Source organism: Polyodon spathula, chromosome 25 (assembly GCF_017654505.1).
Source record: "Polyodon spathula isolate WHYD16114869_AA chromosome 25, ASM1765450v1, whole genome shotgun sequence".
NCBI lineage: Eukaryota > Metazoa > Chordata > Actinopteri > Acipenseriformes > Polyodontidae > Polyodon > Polyodon spathula.
Window position 1 is genome coordinate 21,763,184 of NC_054558.1, and position 25,690 is coordinate 21,788,873.

Genomic DNA, 25,690 nt, shown 5'->3' on the forward strand with positions numbered 1-25,690 from the left:
CACTGCGCCCGTACACCCTGACTATTCACTGCGCCCGTACACCCTGACTATTCACTGCGCCCGTACACCCTGACTATTCACTGCGCCCGTACACCCTGACTACACTGCGCCCGTACACCCTGACTATTCACTGCGCCGGTACACTCTGACTATTCACTGCGCCCGTACACTCTGACTATTCACTGCGCCCGTACACTCTGACTATTCACTGCGCCCGTACACTCTGACTATTCACTGCGCCCGTACACTCTGACTATTCACTGCGCCCGTACACTCTGACTATTCACTGCGCCGGTACACTCTGACTATTCACTGCGCCCGTACACTCTGACTATTCACTGCGCCCGTACACCCTGACTATTCACTGCGCCCGTACACCCTGACTATTCACTGCGCCGGTACACTCTGACTATTCACTGCGCCCGTACACCCTGACTATTCACTGCGCCCGTACACCCTGACTATTCACTGCGCCCGTACACTCTGACTATTCACTGCGCCCGTACACTCTGACTATTCACTGCGCCGGTACACTCTGACTATTCACTGCGCCCGTACACTCTGACTATTCACTGCGCCCGTACACTCTGACTATTCACTGCGCCTGTACACTCTGACTACACTCTGACTATTCACTGCGCCGGTACACTCTGACTATTCACTGCGCCCGTACACCCTGACTATTCACTGCGCCGGTACACCCTGACTATTCACTGCGCCGGTACACTCTGACTATTCACTGTACCTCGCTGTGTTTTGGCATGCTGTAACACATTTTCTCGGGGGCAGTGTAGTTTGGTGTTCCATATTCCCACAGACAAACGGCATGGATAAACCAATACAGTAACCAGCTAGCAATGGGTGTGACAGCAGGCTGCTGTGTTTATCACAGAATGTGCAGATCGTATTGTGAGGGCAGCAATGTGCAGTACAACGTGAAGCACAACGTTTCACTGCATCACTGGGGAGCTGGGCACTTTCAAACGAGAACTTTATTCAGGATTAGAGAAAGCGCACCAAGAGTAACACACAGACATATATAACCTGAGGCATTTCGACAAGAGACAGACAGAAGCGCAATTTGTGTTAATAAAAACAGAGCTAACTGTCAGGGCTCTGTGCGTGTGTTCAGTTGTACACGTACTGCAAGCAATGACATGTGATGAAGTTGTACATATTGAGAGCTTTACATTTCGTTTATTTTGATCACTGAAAAAATCTTACTTTTTAGTATGAGTGAGTAACTAATCATGTGTGAAACAATAATAATAATAATAATAATAATAATAATAATAATAATAATTTTGATCCGTGTAAATAAATAAGCCATTTTGATCCAATTTGTGTAAAATAAGGCAGGATCAATCAGTAATGTAATTACTCCTGGTTGCACAAGGTTAGTGTTCCTCAGAGCTGTATTGAATCACGGGTGGGGGACTAGTTAGAGGAGGAGAGTCAAGGGGGGGGGGTGTGGGGGGTGGTACAGGGGGGGCTATGAAAAGACTGGAATGTGCTTTGTGTAGAAGGGAGAAGGGAGGGGGGGTTCCTGTAGTACAGACAAAAAATTTTAAAAATTATTAAGCTTTTTTAAAGAACGTCTTGCTTAGAAGACCGGCACCCTCGTCCAGTCTGACTCAAGGTTAAAGTTGATGTCTTACCAGGTTGAGACGCGCCGCCGGGGTAATAAGATTGGTTTGCAACTACAAATTGAATGCTAATTCCACCCCCCCTGCCCCCCTCCGTGTACTCGTTTGGCGGATTGCGCCCCTCACCCCCCTCACTAATCCCCCCCCCCCCCCCCCCCCTCGAAATGGAAGGTGAAAGTTCACAGGAAGCTGGGGGGCTGCCATTTTTCTGCAAACCTTTATTTTTTTTAGATGCAAAGAAGCGGGGTTGGTGTCTGACTCTAATTTAATTTGTATTTTTTTTTTTTTAGCGAGGACTCTTTGCACGAATGCCATGGAGCGCATTTCGGAGCAGCCGTGGAATTCCTCGTACACCTACCAGGTGAGTAAACACAGCGACGAGATGCTTCACAACCTCAACGACCAGAGGAAAAATGGAGGAAGGTTTTGCGATGTTATCCTGCGGGTCGGGGAAGACAGCTTCCCGGCTCACAAAGCCGTGCTGGCGGCCTGCAGCGAGTACTTCGAGTCGGTCTTCAGCTGTCAGGCGGAAGGGGGCGGCGAGACCAAAGAGCTGGAGATGCACACGATCAGCGGCAAAGTTTTTAAGGACATTTTAGACTTCGCGTACACTTCGAAGATTGTCGTCAGACTCGAGTGCTTCCCCGAGCTAATGACAGCCGCCAAGTTTCTCCTGATGAGGTCCGTGATTCGGATATGCCAGGAGGTTATCAAGCAATCCAATGTCCAGATCCTGGTCCCGCCGGCTAGGGGTGATCTGGCTCTGTTCCGAACCGGAGCGCCCGATCTGGGGTTTCCATCGGACATGGCAAATGGGTCCGGTTTGGTGGGGTCCCTGTTCGGGACCAATGAACAGGCGCTCGACAGCGACGTTAACACCCAAGCGACGGGTGGCCTTTCCTTGACAGACAGCAGCCCATCTGCGATTCCTGCGGGTCTGCAGACGGTAGGACGGCTGCCCGTGAAGCCCACACAGCTGTCCCCGCTGCTTGCTGTGGCGAATCCGTTTCAAAACGTGGCGAGCGGCGCCGCTCAGGTTGGAGCGGGAGGGAAGCGGGGCAGAGGGCGGCCCAAGAAAGCCCCGGCGGTGGATCCCATGCTCTTCGCCGGCCCGGCCGTTGCAAAGGAGCTGGGAATCTTCCCCTGCGGACTGTGCGGAAAGATTTTCAGCGACGGCGTTCGGCTCAGGAACCACGAAGCCCAGCACAGCGCGCCCAGCATCAGTCTTCACAGCATGGGCAACTCCGAAAACGGGGTTCCGATCCACATCGGGGTCGCAGACGGCACTCGGAAGCGGGAGAGGACCAGGAGGCACGTCGGGTGCGACATTTGCGGAAAGGTGTTTCGGGACGTTTATCACCTCAACCGGCACAAGCTCTCTCACTCCGGGGAGAAGCCCTACGCCTGTCCGGTGTGCGGGCTGCGTTTTAAGAGGAAGGACCGGATGTCTTACCACGTTCGGTCTCACGACGGCTCGGTCGGGAAGCCCTACGTGTGTCAGACCTGCGGAAAAGGTTTCTCCAGGTAAGACATTGATGGGCTTGTAAACTCACACACACACAGTCCTGACGCGTTGACTGACTGTTTAAAAGTAAATAGATTCGGGTTCATTTCATCCCAGCTGAGCAGATGGTTCATTTACAGGTTCAGATAAATTACCGTGAAAACCCATCCCATAGTTTATAAATCTCCAAATTCACATGATTCAGGCAGTTTGGCTGACACTGCGCGCTCCCTGCCTCTTTCAAACATGTTATGCGCGCCGCTGTGGAAGCGCTGCGCACACTGTACTGTCCGGACTGGGTGGTCGCCTGTTCACCTGCAGGGCTAATAGAAAATGCTGAAAGCAATGGCAATTTGACAAAGGCTCTGTTATAATAGCACATCTGGAAGCCAGCTTGTATTTGCAGCATTATAAATTCAATGTGTTCTCCATGTGTTTCGCAGCCCTGCGTGTTTATAGTTCTTGCATGTTTTCTAGACCTTGTGTAGCTCTGTTCAGAACGGCAGGTCTTCTGAAATGAAATGCAGCTGGCAGTAAATGTGGCGCAGTGTTCCAGTGCACTATGGTGATCTTGTCCGGTCACGCGTTTGTGGTAGGGGTCTTTGCACACCAGGACGGTGTATACAGATTCTGTTTAGCCTGTCTGTCCACCCATCTATGTGCTTTTATTTATTGATTTCCTTGTTTCATAGGCCGGACCACCTAAACGGACACATCAAGCAGGTGCACACCTCGGAGAGGCCCCACAAGTGTCAGGTGAGACCGCTCTTATCCTGAGAGCTCCTCAAGAGAGGGGGTTACAGCTGCAGCTTCAGACATGAAGTGAAAGAAAATGGTTCCCTAGGCAGAAGCAGGCATTTCAACAGACGCTCCCCCCCCCCCCCATGACTGGCTCTCTGTGGGAGCAGGTCATGTTTTTCAGAGGCTGCTGAATCGCTGAGCTAGCCCGCCCCCCCATACACAGGGAGATCAGGTTACAGACCAGCTTCACACTGTGGCTCTGTTACACAGGGGTTTGGAGTCTGGGGGAGTGAGGGGAGAGGCGCTGGTATGCGAACGCTGCAGCAGAGAATTCCGTGAAAGGACGGCAGGAGAACGGGAGAGAACGGATGAAATGCTCAGCCTCTCATGCATGGCAGTGTGAGGTTTCAGCTCTAACATATTTCATTGAGTAGTGTAGGTGCTGATCTCCCTTGCTGTTCTGAGTTTCTTGCATGGCAGTGTGATGTTTCAGCTCTGGTTTGAACGTTCTCATGAGCTCAGCCTCTCTAGAGTAGATGGTGTGTATTTATCACTGAAGAAAACCATTGGATGCTGCAGCACTAGCCTTGCTCGCCATGCTCTGCAGGACAGATCTAGATTTCTCTGAAAAAGATAAGAACATTTTCATTTTAAATTGGAATAAAGTATCGTTTTCATCTGCTAGTTTTGGATACATTTTTGCAGATTTATTCCTTTTGTTCACTTAAAATAAAATAATGGTTTATTGATTACATTTTTTTTGTTTAAGGACTATGATGTCATAACCAAGCTGTCTTTGTCTTTTGGGCTGAACGACAGGTTGAAGAGGTGAAAGGCCATGGCAGTAATGAATATAACGCTTTTTGTGTTAATCTCTTGAAGACCTGCAATGCCTCCTTTGCCACACGAGACAGGCTGCGCTCCCACCTGGCGAGCCATGAGGATAAAATCCCATGCCAGGTGTGTGGCAAGTTCCTGCGGGCCGCCTACATGACGGACCACCTAAAGAAGCACAGCGAGGGTCCACACAACTACTGCAGCATTTGCAACAAAGGTAACGCAAGCAGCTCCCGGCAAGCCCTCTGTGTGACCAGGGTGCTGCTTTAACGAAGAGCGCTCAGGGCTTTGCAGGTCCCTTGCTGTACGGATCAAGACACAGGCTTGTCCCAGGCGTGATGCTGTGAAGGAGCGTACGGGCCTGCCACCGCCACCACCACCACCACAGCTATCTAGTGGCCTGCTGGTGGAAGTGCAGCTGCGTGATGTTCTCTCCTTTTTCTTCGTGCCACTGCTAGAGTTTTGGAATTGGGCCCACTGGTACCAGTGTGTTTAACCTGTGCTTAAAACTGCTTGAGGGAGAATCCTCATCTTGCATGCTTTTCAAATAACACAGCTGGCTAGAGAGACGGTCGTTGTTTGTTTATTGTGTTTTAGTCCCTTGTCCACGTCTCACTCTACGCTGTATGGGTTAGTACAGCAGCTATACCGATAGAGCTTCTCTTTAGTTCAGCTGCAGAAGGACAAGGCTTATTTACATTTACTTTTCCGATCATCCAGCATGAAAACTGGGATCGGGACCTTGTGCTTTCTTGTGGTTTTATAACGCGTTTTATTTCAGCCGACAGCAACCAGGAATAAATAGAGCTGTTTTTGTATTTTCTTGGAGAAAAGCTGATAACACAAAAGCACACAGTGTGAGGCCCAGGACTGGCAGGTCCGTGTTCTACAATGTTTGTGTTTGTGTCCGGGCTGTGTTGTACTCTAGTGTATATACTGCAGTAATTGTACATCCACACTGCTGAACATCTCTTCTGAGTAATGTGTGTGTTTTATGTGCACTGGAAAGCAATGCAAGCTTTAAAATAATCTGGGTACTTGAGGATTGCTCTGAAGGCTTCCAGTGTAAATTTCAACTTGTCTGGTTATTTCCTGACCTCTTCTCTATCTGTGGGTCTCTGTCTATCTGTGCCTGTGTTCCAGCGCTAAGGTTTCTGTGTTTATCTCCTGGTTTCTCGTCTAGGTTTCTCCACTGCTTCCTACCTAAAGGTCCATGTAAAAAGCCACCACGGGGCCGCCCTCCCCGACAGCCCCCCCTTTACTGAGCAGAGGGATCAGCCCCAGAACGGGGGCGCGGGCTTCCACACGGGCAGGACTTGTGCTGTCGAAGGCAAGATATCCGCGCTGTGATATCCACGCTGTGCTTCTGCTCCATGTGCATTGATCACTGCTGCTTCTGTAAAGCATTGCAACAGCCCACTTCTGATTTGAAACACAAAACAGAAAACCTTATGTAGCGTCCGTCGTTGAAAATACACGCTGGCAAAACCGGACGCGAGAAAGTGATGCGTTGATAAGCATGATTTACTGGTATAAAAAAGAATTTGGTTCGCTTCATTTTCATTTGATTTAAAGAAAAAAAAAAACATTTGAGACTTTTATGCACATGCTGTGCATTGAGAGATGGGGAGGGAGGCTGTTTCCCTCTGGCTGACAGAGGTAGCGTGTCCCATGGACACTGTGACGTACAGTGTGGGAGCCCCAGAGATGTCATTTAGGAATCGGAGAAACGGAAATCTGATTGGAATTACTGTAAGTTGCCATCTCTGCTGTGGTTCCAAATTCTACCAGACCTTGTGTCTAAAAACAGTCTAATGCGCTTCAGTGAAAATGGGGTTACCTGGGGTTTTGAAAGCAGGGATCGTCCCTGCTTCTAAACCTGATCGCCAGTCCGTGCGGCTAACGAGTTCTTAACGAGTTGTCTTTAATTGGGAGTACTCTGAGCATTCATACTGCACCTTTTTAAGCTTTTTAAAAGCAGAAGGATTCCTGATGAAATGACCTGGGACAGATTGCAAATCCGAGCCTGAAACTGTCTTTTTAAAAACACAGCCGCATAGAGACGCCGGTCTGTTTAAGACGAGTGACATGTGTGTTTTAGTGACGCGTGCGTTCTTTGTGCTGTCGATGTTGGACTGTAAGAACAGTAGTGGGAGGTTGCAAACATGTGCTTTTCACCCCCAGGTAAACGGTTCTGTATGGTACTCTGTGTGTGCATGGCAGCAGCAGCAGCTCTGTAGTCATGTGACTGGACCAGTGACCTGCATGGCTTTGTTTCAGTGTATTGCTTTCTTCTCCATCGCTTCCAGACACTATGCATGCGCTTTAGCAGTGCATGTGCAGTTGTATTGTCATTGTAGTACTGCTGTAGTTTTTTACCCTAATGGATCTTTTTCGAATATTATTGCCATTCAGAGCAGCAGCTTTTGGTTTCCGGGGTTTGGGTGGTGGTGGGTTATTTTTTGAACACCATTATAATGAAGGAGGTCATAACCCCATTGCCTAAAAAAAAAAAAAAAACCTTACTCTCGTCTGGCCACTAGGTGTCACTGTGTCTCTCCTTTCAGTAATTCAGATATTAACAACCACTTCATCTGGCACACTTCTCTATGTCTGTCCCTGTGTATAAGATTAATAAATAATACAAAAAGAGAAGCTCCCAGCAACAGATTGCTGAAGCTGCAGACTGCCCCCTAGGGTTTGCTCTCGGCTCTGCATGTTACCAGCCTGGACAGCTCCTCCCATTCAGCTGGTGCCTGCCTTCTTGTGTGCAGAGTCCAGGGTAGGTGCATCATTCCAAGTAGGATGCAGCGGGTTTTATAAACTCGATGTGTGAGATTCTCTGACTGGGCAGACTTCTATTTGATTTGCTGCCTTTCAGATTTAGAGGGTTACATCGTTGTTTGTTTGTTTGTTTGTTTTGTAAACCACACGGTTTGATTTGTGAGTGTTGGGGAGAGGGGAGTGTGTGTGAGTGAGAGCCTCTTGTTTTCATTCAGGCTTTCCTGAAGCGTTTGTTTGTTTGTGTTCCAGTGGGTGACTGCTTATAGAACAGCGGCAGGTGCTAGAAATGCCGATATGATCTGGTCTGTGGAAAACTGAGTCAACCGTTTGGTGGCTGGAGTTGCTGCAGTTGGTTCAGGAAGCCCTGAGTTAGCTTGATTGGTTGTTTTTAACAGGGGTATGGTTAGAAATGGGGGTCTGAGAGGGTGTTGAAGCTCTGATTGGCTGAATTGTGGGAGGTGGGCGACACTGGGGGGGTATGCCAGCGAGGGAGGGTACCCCTGCAGAGGGGGAGGTGCGTGGGCACAGTCCCAGCTATCTTTGACTTCCTCGTTCCTTAAAACCAGGCTGATTCCTCTGCCAGTCCGTCACACCAGAGGGGCGAAAGTCTGAGAAAGGAGAAGTGACCAGAACACCATTTCAAACATGAACTTTACATCAGTGAAGAAGAGTGCAAATACAAACAAACAAGCAAAAAAAAAAAAAGATTCAAATAAATAAATAAATAAGGCCAGGCAGTGACAATCCAAATAGCTTGCTGACTCGGCAACTAATATAGTCGGGAAAAATTTCAAACCTTTTTTTTTTTTTTTTTAGACTGGTGTGAAGGTTATTTTTGAAATGATTTTTTTTTTGTTTGTTTTTGGGCACCTTTTTCTCCTGCTCTTTTATAGACGTTTGTGCCAGTCAGAGGCTGCTGGTCAGTTTCCCTGAAGCAGAGGTGCGTTTCCGAGGGCTGCCTGCCGCGGCCCCTCCCACGCTGCCCTTCTGCCCTCCTCCCATTGGCTTCCAGCCCGAGGTGTTGCTGGGGAAACCTGGCTCTCAGTATTTTTGGGAGTGCCGGGCGTCCGGCCTGCCTGGGTGTCACGCAGGTCAGTACCTGGGATGAGCCTCTCGAGCCCTGGGGTGAGGCGGCCCAAACCTGGGCACTGGTTCACGCACTTGTGCTGCAGAGACTCGGTAGTGTTTGTGCTGTAAATTAGGGTTGTGCTTCCTGTGATTTGAATGGATCTTGAGCTTGGTTTGCCAGGGTCATGGCAAGTCAGTTAGTTACTGTGCAGTGATTTTGTTCCTCCCCTTTGCTATAATAGAAAGCCTGATGGAAACGGCTCTGCTCCACAGAAAATGGTTGAAGCTGCTTGCTCTCTCGATGGCTGTGTGGTTCAGCAGCATCTCTCGGGGCGTCACTGTGTAGGGAGGGCTGTGTGTGGAACTCCCCCCCCAGAGGACAGAACCGCCCTCTTTTAATCCATTTGCAGGTGCAGTCTGTCCTAGATGGTCACATTTGTGTCTGGATGAATATGCGGTCTGCTGTCACAGGTGTCTCTACTATAGCCAGGTCCATAGTCACCTAGTTGACTGAATCTATTCTCAAGATGACCTTTAACAGTGTTCTGGGACGCAATTTAAAAAAAAATATATATAAAAAATGTACCTTTCTATTTATTTATTTATTTTTATGAATTTTTTCCCTGCAGATGGACAAGAGGACCTGCAGAAATGCCCCCACCAAGACCCACAGGACAGCTCAGACAACTCCTTCGGGGAACTGTCTGACGGGAGCGATGTCAAGTCTCACCACAAGGTGGAGGAAGAGAGCGTCTCGTTCCAGTGCGAGGCGGGAGGAGGGTGCGAGGCCGGGGGTGACGGCAAGTCGAGAAACGAGACTGAAAGAAAACACACCTGCCCGGACTGCGGCAGCAGCTTCCGTTCCAGGTCCCACCTGAACAAGCACGTGCAGAGGGCTCACTGCCCCCAGAAGGGCATGCAAGCGCTAGGGGAACTGGCCCCCTTCTCCCCACAACAGAACATGTCCCTCCTTGAGTCTTTCGGCTTCCAGATCGTCCAGTCCGCTTTCGCATCCTCGCTTACCGATCCCGAGGCTGGGCACAGCGGGATTAACATGGGGGGCAAGTGACTCCCCGAGACTGCCCCCCCCCCCCCCCCCCCCCCATTTCACTGAGCTAAACTGAGAGGGGGCATCGGTACCACTGCACCATTTAGCTGTGCTGATCCTGCGGGTGATTCCCAGCGATTTGAGAGGAGAGGTCCATGCAGAACTGGCTAGAAGAGTTCAAGGGAGGCTGTGTTTAGATCCTTTAAAACAGCCCCCTTTGAGATGGAGAGAGAGGTGTGGGGTGGCAATGACCTCCCAAGAGTTTCGGGTGACCAGTCATAATCCCAACTTGGTTTTATATATATATTTATATAAATATATATAGACATATATATATATCTATATTATTAAATAAATTTATATCAAATATTTTCTCATGTCATAAAGAAGGTACATGTACTGTGCAATGTACATGACGAAATTACTAATGATCTATTAGATATCAAAAAATTGTGCCAGTGTCAGCTGATGTATATTTTCTTCTGCTCCTCCTCCTCAAAGTACTGACCCTGGCAGTGCGCCCCGTGCGTGCGTGCGTGCGTGTGTGTGTGTGTGTGTGTGTCCGTCCGCACTCTTACACCAGATCGGGAGGGGTTGAAGGCATTGTGTATTTAATTGTATTTATTCTTTGAGTTGAGGTTTCTTCTCTAGTTGCTGTCGCGCTCCTTGGCACCGCACCTCTCCACAGTTCAGGACCCTTGGCAGAAGTTGCCCCAGTGCTGTGCAGAGGGGCTCCTGTTTACGAGTCACGCTGTAGAGCAGGAGTAGGCAGGGAGGTGCTTCCTGGGCGGTTTCTGAACGGAGCCAGGTTTGCACTGCAGCGGCAGTTTGGTAGATAATGCATGGCAGACCTGCAATGGTTCATCACGCTGACCTCGGACGCTGGCATTGCCGGGGAATTCCAAGAGACCTGGCCAGACTGAGTGTCCTTTACCTCCCCATGGCATGTATATAGGGTTTGTATTCCAGGATAACGAGCAGAAGCTTGCAGAGTGCTTCGGAAGACCCTTGTAATCCTTTTCTAGGAAAGTAATGTGTAAAGTACAACCATCTGTATTGTAGGAAAAATACAGATGTGCTTTTTTTTGTTCTGTGTTGTTTAATACAGGCGTATTCAGAATTGTGTTTCTGTGCTGCCAGCGCTGTCGGGTGAATGGGGTCTACTGGACCACACCCGCTCAGCAAGAGTTTAGTGGACGTTTTAGCAGAATTTAAATACTTTTTTTTTTTTTTATGTATTGGGGAAAGTATAAATAATAATACAAATTTGTTTTGTATTTGTTTTTAAATATGGTACATTTACATGTACTTGAGTTTTTGGTCCTGGCTGTTGAAGGCTGCGTGACCAGAATGGGTCTCTCGTTTAAACTCTGTGTCGATTGGGCAGGGATTCACTTTCAGGAGGCAGGAATCGTTTTCTGCTCTCTTCTTTGGACAGGGATTCGACAGGAATGCAAGCAGAATGAAAATGCCTATATAAATGTATTATTATGCTGGCTAGCACTGAGAGCACTCTGCTGATTGAGGTGTGAGTAGTGTGTGCTGGATACGGAGGGGGTGTCTTGTCTCTCCAAAGAAAGACGCAGTCTAATAAATGTGACCGCCATTGACCTGGCTTGTACAGAAATCCCTAATGGATCACTCTTGGGGAATGCCCTGGAAGCCAAGATCTATTTTAACAAGTAATGTAGTTTAGCTCCAGCTTGTAATCTTACTTGGTAATTTCAAGTACAGGCAGGTTCCCACATCATGAACTTCATAGGGTTTATATAGCGGGGCAAAGAACAATGGATCTGTATCAATAGGATGGTCTGACCAATCCAATTCCATTGATCAGCCTGATTGAAAGCGATTGAACACAGCTCTCATGTTTCTGAAAATCTGTAAATAGTAAGTAACAGATTGTTTTGCAGTGGCAGGAAGTCTGATTGGTCCGTTGGTGTAGACCCTGGAAACAGCATTCCCATTAGAGAGTAATTCAGTAGAATTGGGTAGCCTTCAGCACAGTGCACTGACCCTCATAACCTAAAGGCACACTCTCATTGCAGAGCAGTTTGATCAATTCCTGGTTTTACTAAGAGTTTCATAATAAGACCTACCTCGAATCAAGCCCATGGTGAAAGCTAGAATGGGTGAAACTGCTCTGCAGTAGAAGTCTGATTTCCATCCATGCATAGTCTCAGAAACTCGTCAAGCTTCATATTCTGACTACAGTGCATGCAAACCGAGAAGCCTGGGGTCCCAAGTGTATGCGTTGCACAGGGTAGGGGGCGACTCCTACCGCCTTGCTTTGATGCTCTTGTGTTTTTAACTGCTGTAATGGTGATAAGGCAGCCTTCTTTCATTTTGTTATTGATTGCATCAGTTTTTTGTATTTTCCTGTTTCTATTAAATGACGTTTAGCGTCCAGTTGGACCGTGTCTTTAAAAGTGGGCAAGTGAACTCCAATAAGGGGCTGTTTTCAATCCGGGAATGTGGACTATCAGGGCCCCCTGTAATTAGAGACCCGGTTAACCCTTTCGGTGTCTCAGCATCGTTTAGAGTTCTGCAAGTATTGACCGGACTTTAAAAATCCCATTTACCAAAATATATGTTAAAAAAAAAAAAAAGGTCCAGCATCCTTTGAATTTTGTGACTTCATTCCGCTTTCTTCCTCCACAAGACGAATTCATGAATGCCAGGGTTCATGCGTTTACGCGTCTCAGAAGATCAATGTATATAAGTGACCTGGAGAAAGGGTCTCTTGCAGGGTGCGGGGTCTCACTGGGGTTGAGATCTGAACCAGTCAGTGGGCAAGGCTGCAGTAGCGGTGCAAAGTGCCTTTCGGAGCCCGTTTGCATGCAGCTATAGGGAGCGGAAAGGCGCTGTAGCGCATATGCAAGAACCCTAGAAGCAGGCTTTTAAACACAATGTACATTTTTAGAAAAAAAATCTGAACGTGAACTTGACTGATTGGCTGGGCGTTTGTGTTAAGCGACGTTTTGGTTCTTTCCTCTGTGTTTTTGTATTGATAGACGCATACCTTTTCTAGAGGGGAGTGTTGGGTTTGTACACTGTTTTAACTCGGTAGTCTCTGTATGTTTTTCTGTACAGAGATTGAATTAATAAACAAAGTGTTAATCTGAGGAGTTTGTGCTTTTATTTAATTTTTATTGATCATTAATAAAACTTCAAAATCAACTCTGAATCTCGCACGAAGCGACAGAATTCCCATTGGATTGCTGGTACGGAGAATCCCTGTGCGGTTTTTGTTGACTGTGAAAGAGCGAAGTCGAAGCGTTGGAAGCGCAGCATTAGTAAACGTCGCAGGCTGTGAGGAATCCCCTCAGTCCAGCGGCTTCTCGCAAATCAACCTGAAGCTCTCCTCGCAGTTCATTTAACGGTTTCTTCATAAAATACATTTTGAGAGGGACTCGAGCATCACACGGAGGAAACTGACCATTTGGATGAGCAGATCCCAGCTGTCAGTAAGGATAGAAGATGATTTGTGTTATTTAAATGCCAAAGTTTGGAGAACAGACCCTTGTCTTGTATAACCTCCGTTCTCGACTCTCCCGCTTTCTGTAGAGGCTTCTGCTGCATCAGTCAGCTCCATACCGACGTGAGCAAGCGCTGGTTATTTAAACAACCCGTTCTGCCTGCTTTCTGCAGTCCTGATAAGTCGCGCTTCTTGAAAACCACACAGTGTTGCACGGGGAGCTGACGGGCTTGTTTGGGAGTGCTGCTCCCCAGAGATAAGTCCTGTGCAAACCATGCTGCGGTAGAAACAACGTCACTGGAATACTGCAGCAGGCACCTACACTGAAGAAAAACTCAAGGTTCAGCACTTGATGTATGGAGAGCATTCTACAGATCTATCATTGCACTCAACAGTGTCCCGTAACTCATGCTGGTTTCAGCAGGTGAATGTTTTTTATCGAGGGTTATCCTGAAATAACTACAGGGATCAATGCAGTAATATGGGACCATGCTGCTGTCTTTCTTGGAACTGCAGGCGTGTGTTGACTTCCAGTAAACATGCAACAACGCCTTCAGTGAAACAAAGCAAACGAATGAAATCATTTTAAAAATCTCTAACATTACATTTATCTGACGATCTTTGCATGCTGTCTTTTTCTTCACCGCGTGAATTTGGTTTCACTATGAGTGTCTCTGTCCCACGTTAACAGTAACCTCTCGTGCGCTTCGTGAGTATTCTAGATCCTGCTCAGACATGCAAATCACAAATCAAAGCCCTTGACAGTGACCTTTGGGTTTGGGTTTGTTGTGTCAGTGGGAGTGTGTAATCGTGGCACTGCACAAAGCTGTTGTTCTTGGTCTGAGCTGGCTGGCTTTCCTGCCCTGGCTGCAGTCAGACAAGGTTTAGCTTCTTTTTCACTTTCTGCACACGTGGGTTTGTAGGGACGTGTCAAGTTTGCAGCGGTAAAGAAATGTGCATTCAGTGGGGCACATGCATAAAGAACTCACTGCCCTGATGAGTTTGCACCAATTTATTGTAAAGTGAAAATCAAACTGTTGCAGAGCTGGCAAAAAACAAGGTCATTAAGCATCTCGAATTGCTGTGTATTTACTCAGTAAACACGCGTGTGTTATGCTATGCTATTATGCATAGTTACAATGTACTTAACGTGTCAATCTTTTTGTACAATATAACCCTCACTATCCTTTTCCGATACGCGTGTGTACTTACATACATGGTGCAAAACGATTTCCTCGTGAAGTATATTGGAACTATACTTAATAACACTGGAACTATACCTAATAATACTGGAACTATACCTAATAACACTAGAACTATGTGTAAGCACACGTGTTAACTGTGTAATTACTATGGAAATACACAGGAATTAGAGACACTTCATTTTAGTTGAAAGTTTTGAACTGCCACATTTTGTTTTCTTTTGAGTGAAAAACAAAAGCAAAGCAAATTAAGAAACCTGTGATAAATGCACCGTTTACCCATAGGAACAGCATGGGAACCTGCAGCAAGAAAAACCGAGTGGTACGAATTGTAAAGGAGGTGTTAATTCAGCACGCTTGTACAGGCTTTATGAATTGTTTTTATACAACATGATGTCAGTTCACAATGCTGCACTCTGAACTACTCACAAGCTGCCAGCTGTTGTAAACCACATTTGAACAAACCAGTGTGAAAGCGCAAGGTGTGAATTTCTCAGCCACTGCTATAAACCCAAAATAGCTTTTGTACCTGCTATTGAAAATTATAGTTATTTTAATGTTATGCTAGACTAGCACGCTCGGTAACTCAGCTGCAGCTTGCAAACGTGTTTCCTGCATGTTTTTTTTATTTTTTATTTATTTATTTTTTTTAAGGGGGGGCAAAACGTGTACCTGTTTCAAATCCAAACCTGACGTGATTCTTGAAAACGGTTATCTGCAACCCAGTCTGTGCCCCACGTTGATTCGAACATGTTCGTGTGTGATTTACAAAGCACTTGAAAATGCAAGTGCAGCAGGCGCAAGCAGGCGCAGTGTTGCACGTCTGCTGTGGATTCTGAGCACTGCAGCCGGGGCCACGTCAAAGCTCTAGAACTGCTCCAGGAAAGCAGCCTGGCTTCTCTGTACAGCGGTTAAGATGCTTGGCTGGGGGGGAGAAATTCGGCTGTTAGGGGTAATCAAAAGAGTGCAATTGTACTGCTATCAGGCTTGCCCAGGTTCAGGGTCTCTGTTCTAACCTTGTTCTAAATTGTTTAATTTAACCAATTAAACCCCCCCCCCCCCCCCCCCGTTTAGTCATTGCAAGTGCAGTCTTTATAATACTGTGAGTTCACAGGTATGGAAGCAGGCGGGCAGTATAGGACCCCCCTGCAACTCATATTAGCAAAGCATGTTATTGATCTGCTGCTGGATCCGCTCCTGCTAACTGTGTGGGTTTAAAACCTCATCACATCTCCACACGTCTGCAGAAACCACACTCGCTTGCATACTAGTCTGTGCCCCCCCAGTCTAGATGCACAGCAGCACCCCTGAACGCTGTGTATCCACACAAACCGCAACAACACACTGGCCCACATCGTTTCAGTCTTGAAATAGAGATATAGTCACGCCACTGTGCAGATATAAAAATGATCTTCTTGTGGAGTGTGGGCTGCACAGTGTAGGAAACACCACATTCTGTTGTTGTAATAAAAACAAATCTTACAACAAACATACATCTACCTATATACAGTGTAAGCTGTACAAACTGAGAAGCAAACACATTTGAGTAACATTTGTAAGAGAGTCTGCCTTATTTTTATGCACAAAAAAGAAAATGAAGCTGCCAAAGAATTCACATGTCTTTAATCAAACATCAGCCTTGCAATTGATTTGTGTGTGTGTGTGTGTGTGTGTGTGTGTGTGTGTGTATAATTATTGCTGACGTGCCAAAATAGCGCGCATCTTCAGGAATTCTCTTATAGCAAATAGAATATGCTCATTTGATCCAATAAATCAAAGCTCTTTCACCAATCTTATTTTAAAATGTGAGGTAACTCTTTAGTTTTGGGATCTCCGGTGACTCGCTGAGATCAGGATGAGAATAACAAGTTGTTATGTCGACAACAGGAAATACATTATCTCAGGATCTGAACATTTCAAACCGTTCATCTCACGATCGACATAAACACTTTCCACCTGTCCTTAATGATCCACCACAAAGATCGGTGGTTTATAAATTCTACAAACGTGTTATTAATAATACGATTTATAACATATGATTAGAAATAATACCACTATTAAAATACACGTTTGATTTTTTTAAAAGTGAACTACGTCATTAAAAAAACAACGCACTTCTAAAAATGAATCACTATATATTATATATATATATATATATATATATATACACATACATACACACACACACACACACACACACACACACACAGATGGATAGTTGTGTAGCGCCCATTGTCACGTTTATACAGCACAGCATTGAAATCACGGTCTAACGTGTGAGTATAGCACCTCCGGCTCCTCTTCGGGTCTTCTCTTCTCACACTCGTCTTGTCTTTTCGGGTGTTTATTCTGAGCGCCTCCTTCTGAAGGGGTCTATTGGAGCATTAAAGAGATCTGCGTCAGGCACTGTCGAGAGACTATCATCAATCACCGTGCTTTTCATATTTAAGTTTGCAGTTACTTTTCACCGAAAATATCAGTCAACGACCCTTGTAGCTTTCTGACCATTGCTATACAAACCTGGAACTTGCCTGACAATAAAATAAATACAAAAAAACGTGCACTTAATCGACAAATGAATTACATTTAATAAGTCCAATAATTACTTCAACATCGGCTTGATAACGTTTCTCCATCACATGCATGTTTATATTATAATATATATATATATATATATATATATATATATATAATATATATATATAATTATATTCTCATATCATATTCTTCTAGTAGGTTCAAAGAAAATTTTAAAATAAACCTTAAAAATATTCTGACCTCACATAAGATGTATGGATGTATACGCAAATTTATATTATTGTCATACATATATAACAGTAATGATTCATTATTACAAACAGAAATTAAGCAACCCACTAATAACAAACACAGCATCTGATGAGTAAGTAAAAACAGAAACACATCTAGGATTCAAACTTGGATTAGTTATATATCATTTTCAACGGTGAGTTTATTAACTTTATTTATAAACCAAATGTCCATTTTTAGTTATGAGCACATCAATCTAGTCCCGAATTAAACGCTGATAAATGTAATGTGTGGCTGTTTACTTTATGTATTACAAATTATATTTTAGCCATTCTTAATTTGTACGATTTAAGATACTCGATACTGCACCACTTGCGCAATTATTATAATACAATGAATAAACTAAAGACATTTATTTTAAATTATAAAGCTTGTGAAATTGATTGCATAACGGTTTAAGAATGAAATAATTAAACACACACATTCATAAATAGTTTTACATGTAGTCGAACTCATTTAGCGTTAAGAATGGGTTCTTAGGGTTTTTTTAACTGGAAAGATGAAATATTGAGATTGAAAGAAGACGGTTATTTCAGGTTTATAAAGTTAATGCCAGCTGCTTATCCGCGAATCAAATACGTCTATTATATTATTTTAGTGTTAACTAAGTAACCGCCTTCCGTTCTCCAATAATTATATTGTATTTGTTTAAAATAAATAAATAAACAAAAAGAAAACTGTCTTTAAAAAAAAGCACAATCTGTATTAAAATAAAGAGACCTGCCTTTCCTTTCGCCGGCAGGTTGTTTTCTGTTGCTTCGTATTGTGCAGGCATTAATCCCGTCCTAATCGGGTCTGTGGTCCTGGGTCTGTTGTTGAAATTCAGACTTGCATAGCACACTTCCTGCGTGTCCGGCCGTGAGCACAGGCTGTCCTGCTCAGGAATACACTGTCAAATATCGTAAGGAAATGTGATTTGATTTTTATTTTATTTTTTTCCCCCTGTTACGTTCGAAAGAACATTTCTTGTAAAATAAAAGTATTGAAAATAAAAAAGCTGAAAACACAGATAACATTTTCGGGAAGTATATATGCTTTTTAACCCGCGGAATCCGGAAACAACAGGCCATCTGATGTTGTAAAATAATGTTCCGATTCACCTACCTCAGGTGTGCCGAGTCCTTGAATGCCAGGCACACGCGAAACCGATGAATTAACTGTGAATTAAAAACATCAAAAATCAACATGTTGTCTAGCCTCTTAATAACTTTGAAAATATTCAATAATAGACTGTGACACTATCTATCTAATATATATATATAATATAAGCAAATATATATATATATATATATATATATATATATATATATATATATATATATATATATATATATTCGTTTTTTGTTGATAGTTTAGTGCTTTGAAATACCCATGTTTGACAGACTCAATTGAAGCCTCCGGATTTTCTAAGTGTTGTAACGAATTCACTTACCTGTGCGCTTGAAACGAACGACAGCAACGATTCCCAGGACCAGCGCTAGTATTAGCACGCTTGCAATGTAGTAGATGATATCAGCTGGGTGCTTGTTTCTCGAAAACAAAGCTTTTTGGAGAACAATAACAATAACAAATTAAACACACACACATTTTAGTGCAAAGGCGTTCATGGTTTTGTTTACAATACACCATAGTTCTTTGAACACAGGCTATACCCTTGCACGGTCATTTAATTAGATTAGGAATTCTAAATATTTTATCTAGAAGTGGATGAATAATATTTTAAAAGGTAGGCCTTCTCCAGCGCTTTACCGCGCGATTTAAATAAGCGTGTTTCACCAGCACGTGTGAAATTGTTAAGGGTTAAAAAAATATCAAATAAAATACTAATGAAATAAACATGATGCAAGGCAGTCCTATATTAGCTGGTTATTTATTCTGCTATCAGAAACTCGAAGTGCTATAGTGTGAGATGCTGTTAAAATAACACCAGTATCCTCACCTGCAACATTAACTATTATTCCGTGAAGTATTTGACCCGCAAGCGATGCACAAATAAAGCTGGGGGAAAGTGTTTTCTCAATAAGAGATTCTCACCTGCAATATTAACCAGGGTGCCGTTCCCCTGTTTCTTAATAAAAGGTTCCGGGATCCACCTCTCAACCTCACAGACATAAACTCCAGTGTCCTCCGGGAGGAGGGCATCAAGGGACAATATGCTTGTAGAATTGTTTTCCGTGACAGCTGCGCGGTTAATAAATTGTGAAGTCACGTTGTGACGATAACAGATGTTGATTTGAAGCGAGGTCTTATTAGTTGCATATCTGAACCATCTAACTTGCGTAGTCTCCTGACCGGTTCCATTGAAGGAGCATGTCAAATCCACACTTTCGCCGGGCTGAGCAGTGACTGATCGCGGGGTCTGGTGAACGAGGGTGAAAGCGTGGCCTGCAAGAGATTCATAGTTAAATAATAACAAGTACATATATTTGTGTTTTCTTTAAACATCATGCTTTTATTAGGAATATAAAATGTCAATAAGTATCGCTTACCTGGAGGTGAAATCAAATAAGCGCACACCACGATTCTCAGGAAAGAATGCATTCTGTAATGTCATGTAAATCACTCAGCAGCAGATCTGACGCTTACTGGTCGGGTTTTCACTGATACTGACGTGTACAAGAAATGCTCTTGCAAAGATATACATCTCAGAGAGTTTTATACACTGATCTCATGTTGACGTCACAGCAGGTAAACCTAGAAAAACTACAAGATACCTAATTGCAAAGTAAATTCAGTTATTCTGAAACATTATCGCAACACACCTGCACAGAAAGCAGACGTGTTGCATGCATCCTCTACATTCACAATTATGTAGCATATTTATTTTGCAAATTAGCAATAAACTGAAAAGGGTGGGGGAGGTGTCGGGATAGGTGACGCTGTGGTTAGCGCCTTTCTCACATGAAGATACCTTTTCACACTGATGCTGCTGTTTAGGTGAAGTTCGGCCGGGGGCATTTCTCTCTGATCAGAGTTAACACTTAACCAAGTTCAAAATGAAGGTTTCCTAATTTGATTTTCAACAAGAGCCCGGGATCTCTGTCTGTGAGATATTACCCTTTGATCCGATGAGACAAAATCAAGTGCAATGCACTTTAAATGAGAGATAATCCGCAGAAGAAGCGTTATATTTACTTTATAACCTATTGTATTAGCCTAGCTGATTAAATGTTTAATCTTTAAATATGTGTTTAACGGTGCATACAGTACAGACACAAGCGGGCTGTAATAAACACGCTTGAAAGGCAACGTGTTCCTCTTCATTACCGCGCCTGAGCTGGACGTGTTGCGTCTGGACCTATCCGTGTCACTGCGACCCTTCAGACGCGCCTAAGATCCCTCAACACAGCTGTTATCTTTCTGAGCTGCTCGTCAGTCTTCACTGCGCCTTGCACCGACAGCAGCTGAGAGCCGAACTCTGGGACTGGGTCTGGAACTGGGAGTGGGAGTGGGACTGGGAGTGGGAGTGGGACTGTTGTTCTGACTTTATTTTGTTCCTTTACTGTTGTTCTCCCTGAAGCAGCTTTCCTGTGTAGCTCGTTGTCCCTGTTGTATTTATCAATGTCTCACCCCGTCGTGAATTCAGACGTGAAAAGCGCCTCGGACAACAGTCCGGAGACTGACACCAGGAACGAAGCGCAACAAGCGCCTCCGCCAAACAACTACCTGCTTCTCACCATCTTTACATGCTTCTGTCCGGCCTACCCCGTCAACATAGTGGCGTTGATTTTCTCTGTAATGGTAAGTAAGGACGGGAAACTAAGTCAACCTTCGTCATACAGGTTAGTTTGTGTAAGAACCGTTTTTCTATACGAATTTTTATAATAATAATAATAATAATAATAATAATAATAATAATAATAATAATAATAATAATAATAATAACGTATGTTTTCTGAAAGTAAAACTTTAAGAAAACGATCAGACTGTGCAGGTGGCATAGCCTGAACTAAATTGCTCCCGGGCGGTCTCCATAAACCCACGCGGTTCCTTCTGCGTTACTCTGAAGCTCTTCTTGCGTTCGGGTTCTATAAAGAACCATTCTAGCAATACATATTGAACAGCAGGGGACTTTATAATGATCGCTATGGGTCCATAGAGTTTGCAACTCCTAATCTAAATTAGAACCCCTAATCTGGGTTCTGTTGAAACACGTGGTTATATTTAGAACTGTTTCATATAACCATCTGTTGCGCACAAAACCAAGAACATTATTCGGCACTTTCCTGCACATTTCTAGCCTATAGGGTTCGTGTTTATGCGCGTCGGCAGCTATGGATCCTGCAAAGTAATTGTATGCTTCCTGTGCGTGATACGCGATGCATTGAGAGGCGATTAATATACAGCATGACACAACTCCTCAGCAAACAGATAGAATAGAGAACATTACACTAGCGTCACTAGCGTAAAAACTGACTAAATACGCAAGGAAATAAAGAAAATATGTATTAAATAAGGCTATTCTATAATAATAATAATAATAATAATAATAATAATAATAATAATAATAATAATAATAATAATAATATGTTATACATCTTCTTCTTCTTCTTATAAATCGGGTACAGAGATCTCTAATCAAACCATTATGCTGAGTAATCTTCGCCTTTGGGGAGCTCTGTTTATACCCCAGTTCATCTCAGAAGTGTTTCGATTGACCTCTTTATGAGTTTAGCAGCTGTTTAACTGACTGGGTTACAGGCAGGATCTATAACACTCAGCTCGCTCAGCCGAGACAGACAGATACGGTGTGTGCGCCCTGAGCCGCAAACACACCATCTCTAAATATACTAACTATAGACCAGGGAGTCGCCCGATTGAGGGGGCTGTGTTAAAGACGCTCCATTTCAATTTAAACTAAACTTGCACTCCACCCATATGCAGCACACACTTTGTCGAGAGGAGCCTATAAAGTGGAGACAAGCCAATATCCGCCCCGGCTGCCGGATGCCCGTCGTGACCCTACACCCCTGTTGACAGTGCTATGGCAGGAGGTCGGGTCTCTTGCACCCAGTCCAACCCGGACGCAGCGATTTCCATGAGCAGCACAGGGGTGACAGTGACTTACAGCCTCTGCGCGGTGCAAACTCAATGCAAAGCATTGCAAGAAATCCTAGACTGTGGCGGCTTGCATCCAAAATCATGACCTGGAATGATAATCACACGCGCCATCAGCTCGGGCAATCCCTCCTAGTGTTTCTCAAATTCATTTTCATCTCAAATCCTCTCGGATCAATGAGATCGTTAACCCTATGCACTGTGCTATATATCAGTGGCATGGCCAAAACAATACGCTTTGTATAACCGGTGCTGGATTATATAGCACTTCTCTAAAATATCACTTTATGTTTGCTTTCCATTTAAAACGTGTGATATGAGAGGCTCCAGTGTTTGAGTGTCCGGGTTAGGGTTGGATTTAGGGTAATAGAACTAGATTCTTCAGTGCTTACTTGGTCACCGCGTATACCAGTGTGTTCCGGTCAGGATAACAGATTTTTAAAAACTCCGTCGCTGGAGATCGGACTGTAACTCGCCTGAAACGCTTGCGAGTCAGATAAACCCGGTCCGTGTCCGTGATGATCAGGTTACATGATTTACCTGTCGGGTTGTGCGGTAACCGGAGATGCGAGCCACTAAACTAAATGACAGCGATGACCAAAGCCTGGCTCCACAGCTAGCCCTGACCTCCAAGACATTCCTGGCTGTGCCCTTTACAAATCTGAGAAACTATATCATTGAAACTCACACTTTGGTACATTTGTAACATTTAACATTTAACATTTTTAAGGATTCAATCAAAACGATGGCGGTGCCAGAGCCATCACGAAGCATAGCTGCAGCAGCTCCATACACTGATTAAACTCGGACCGGATTATAGAAACGTGTACTCGGGCACGGGTTATGATTAAACTCGGACCGGATTATAGAAACGTGTACTCGGGCACGGGTTATGATTAAACTCGGACCGGATTATAGAAACGTGTACTCGGGCACGGGTTATGATTAAACTCGGACCGGATTATAGAAACGTGTACTCGGGCACGGGTTATGATTAAACTCGGACCGGATTATAGAAACGTGTACTCGGGCACGGGTTATGATTAAACTCGGACCGGATTATAGAAACGTGTACTCGGGCACGGGTTATGATTAAACTCGGACCGGATTATAGAAACGTGTACTCGGGTACGGGTTATGATTAAACTCGGACCGGATTATAGAAACGTGTACTCGGGCACGGGTTATGATTAAACTCGGACCGGATTATAGAAACGTGTACTCGGGCACGGGTTATGATTCGACGCCTATTTTTTATTTTGTTTTAATGCTCATGTTACATTTTCTAACATTTCTGGTTTTAAAATATGCGTGCTGCTAAAGTAAATATCTGGATGTGGAAATCGCGTGGAGGTCCAGAGTGCTTCTCTATTAATATCACAGGAGGAGGGAGGGCTGGCGGGAGTGAAATGCATTGTGTTGGACGCAGACTGTCTTCTCTTTCCTTCAGTCCATAAGCAGTTATAACCAAGGAGACCGGGAGGGTGCGGAACGGCTGGGTCGGAATGCCAAGTGGGTTGCCATCGCGTCGGTGATTATCGGACTCCTAGTCACTGCCATCTATTGCACGGTTCACTTCACAACGGTGAGGAGCCTCTTTCTCCAAGCTCTGTGTCATGCTTGTGAAGGGAACTCATAGCGCTGGAGTCTCAAAGCTGTTCAATCCATCATTAAATGACTAAACACATAAGTAAGCAATAAGACCGACTGGGTGGGCGGTATTGGGCAATACCAGACCGCTCAAGTGCGTAATGAGGCATGACCAGTAGTCTTATTGCGCTTAGAAAATGGGCAACTGTTACAAAACAAAGACAGACACAAGTTTTGTATTTAAATTAGGTCGCTCAAGGATATCTGTCCAGGTGAAAAGGCATTTATGCCGGTACTTTTTATTTCCTGGCTATCTATTGAGTTAATGACCCCCCCCCCCCCCCCCCCCCCCCCCTGCCTGGGGTTCTAACCAATGAGATGCCAAGAAATAAAAACCAAAAAAGGCAAAAAAGCCAATTTTTCGCAATATTTCCTTCAAGCCACTGAATTAAAAGGGTTAGCTCTTTATTTCTGGGTTGGTATTTTATGTTGGGTGAGTTTTCTCCTTTCTGAATAAAAAATGTTTATAAGGAACTGGAGTAAATAGGTCTGAGAATTTAGCCCAAATAATACAGTGATTGCAATTATTTACCTATCATACCTCTGACTGAAACCCAATATCCTGAAAGTACTGAGGGTACCGCCACACTCTGCATCACACCACTACAGTGCATGCTGTGTACAGGCAGCTGCATGCTAAGCACATGTATGCACAAAAATGTATGCCTGCAACTGAACCCTAAGCCAAGAAGACATTTTAATCACGGCACCACTATCCTTCTAACAACTTTTGAAAAATACAAAATAACTAAAACTATCGTTCCTTCTTCCAGGTAAAACATGTGCATGTCAAAACTCAGCAATTCTTTTAAAAGGAGCTGTAAGGATAGAGATGCCATAATAATAAAGAACCGCTCGGGCTGGATAGAGCAAACCCTCAATACAATCTAAACTATATTAGGGTTTCTAATTCGATTGTAATATGTTTTAGAATTCATAGATTTATAAAAGGTCTTTGCATCCTTTACTACAGGTCTCTGTTGTGGTACAGTAGATTTATTTTGTGTTAACATTGACCAAGTACTATAAAGTAATCAAATTCTGCTGAATAAATGTCCAAAGCTTGTTGCCAATCAGCTGTGTGCTGATTTGAATTCATGCCCAGGACCTGACTTCTCTGATCTTTATTTTTTTTGCATGTCTGTTTCTAGCTGCTCAGTTAGGAAGCTGGAGGCTGTCCTCAGGCAGACACACAGCTTGTTCAGAAGCCAGCCCTGGGGCCCATGTGAGAGCATCGCTCTGTCTTGTTTTCTACCTGTTGAGCAGCTGTGAGTCTGAGGAAGTCTGGAGAGACCGGAGTCATTCTTGTGCCCAGACACAGCCAGCAACATGAACAATCGCTCCTCCAAGATCTGAACGCCAGAGGATCCCCCTACTGAAGGACATCTTTCTCACAAGGCGATTGTATTTCTGTTTTTTATTTCTTTTATTTTTTAAAGGATTTACCTGAAGACAGAGTGACTACGGACAAGGCAGCAATGGCCAGGGATTCTTTCTTTTATTTTATTTTTTTTTAAATACACACCAGACCCTGAAACCAAACTTTTATCATACACACATGAGAAATCAAGTATAGAACAGAATCAGTATCGTGATCATTGTGAGGTGGGTCAGTATTGTAGTAATATGTTTACCAAGGAAGTGCTTTTAAAATGAAAAAGGGCTCGATTTGATCAAGCAATCCACAGCTGGGTCTTATTAGAGCATTTTGCAGAACTGGGGAGTTAGAGCATATTACAGAACCAAGGAGCTAGCCTGGATTGCATCCACAACCTATTTTAAGAGGCAAACCCAGGGTTAACCATGGATTGATGGTTGATCTAATCTCATGGGCTACCCCAGGGA

The 25,690-nt window shown here is 44.3% G+C and overlaps 3 protein-coding genes across 10 annotated transcripts; 2 read left to right on the forward strand and 1 right to left on the reverse strand.

Annotated features, from left to right (window-relative positions):
* The first annotated feature begins 1,560 nt into the window (after positions 1 to 1,560).
* Positions 1,561 to 9,888, forward strand: LOC121300331 (POZ-, AT hook-, and zinc finger-containing protein 1-like). Of its 6 annotated transcripts, none has more exons than XM_041228867.1 (6): positions 1,561 to 1,639; positions 1,937 to 3,170; positions 3,843 to 3,906; positions 4,711 to 4,945; positions 5,912 to 6,058; positions 9,210 to 9,888. In XM_041228867.1, the coding sequence occupies exons 2-6, from the start codon at positions 1,960 to 1,962 to the stop codon at positions 9,647 to 9,649; spliced, it is 2,097 nt and encodes a 698-aa protein (XP_041084801.1). In that variant the 5' UTR covers positions 1,561 to 1,639; positions 1,937 to 1,959; the 3' UTR covers positions 9,650 to 9,888. The 6 variants fall into 6 exon arrangements, with proteins under 6 accessions (XP_041084801.1, XP_041084805.1, XP_041084800.1 ...); XM_041228871.1 differs by lacking the exon at positions 1,561 to 1,639 and adding an exon at positions 8,406 to 8,603 and having other exon boundaries at positions 1,837 to 3,170; positions 4,774 to 4,945; XM_041228866.1 differs by lacking the exon at positions 1,561 to 1,639 and having other exon boundaries at positions 1,837 to 3,170.
* A 6,611-nt stretch (positions 9,889 to 16,499) lies between these two features.
* LOC121300339 lies at positions 16,500 to 19,801 on the reverse strand. Of its 3 annotated transcripts, none has more exons than XM_041228882.1 (6): positions 19,627 to 19,800; positions 19,172 to 19,522; positions 18,570 to 18,680; positions 18,242 to 18,294; positions 17,858 to 18,026; positions 16,501 to 16,681 (listed from the first exon to the last, which is right to left on the reverse strand). In XM_041228882.1, exons 1-6 carry the CDS (start codon positions 19,676 to 19,678, stop codon positions 16,653 to 16,655), a joined length of 765 nt encoding a protein of 254 aa, XP_041084816.1. In that variant the 5' UTR covers positions 19,679 to 19,800; the 3' UTR covers positions 16,501 to 16,652. The 3 variants fall into 3 exon arrangements, with proteins under 3 accessions (XP_041084817.1, XP_041084816.1, XP_041084815.1); XM_041228881.1 differs by having other exon boundaries at positions 16,502 to 16,681; positions 17,862 to 18,026; positions 19,627 to 19,798; XM_041228883.1 differs by lacking the exon at positions 17,858 to 18,026 and having other exon boundaries at positions 16,500 to 16,681; positions 19,627 to 19,801.
* Positions 19,802 to 20,502: 701 nt separating this feature from the next.
* On the forward strand, positions 20,503 to 25,349 carry LOC121299600 (transmembrane protein 233-like). The gene is made up of 3 exons (XM_041227420.1): positions 20,503 to 20,878; positions 23,646 to 23,780; positions 24,997 to 25,349. Exons 1-3 carry the CDS (start codon positions 20,699 to 20,701, stop codon positions 25,006 to 25,008), a joined length of 327 nt encoding a protein of 108 aa, XP_041083354.1. The 5' UTR covers positions 20,503 to 20,698; the 3' UTR covers positions 25,009 to 25,349.
* The last annotated feature ends 341 nt before the right edge of the window (positions 25,350 to 25,690 follow it).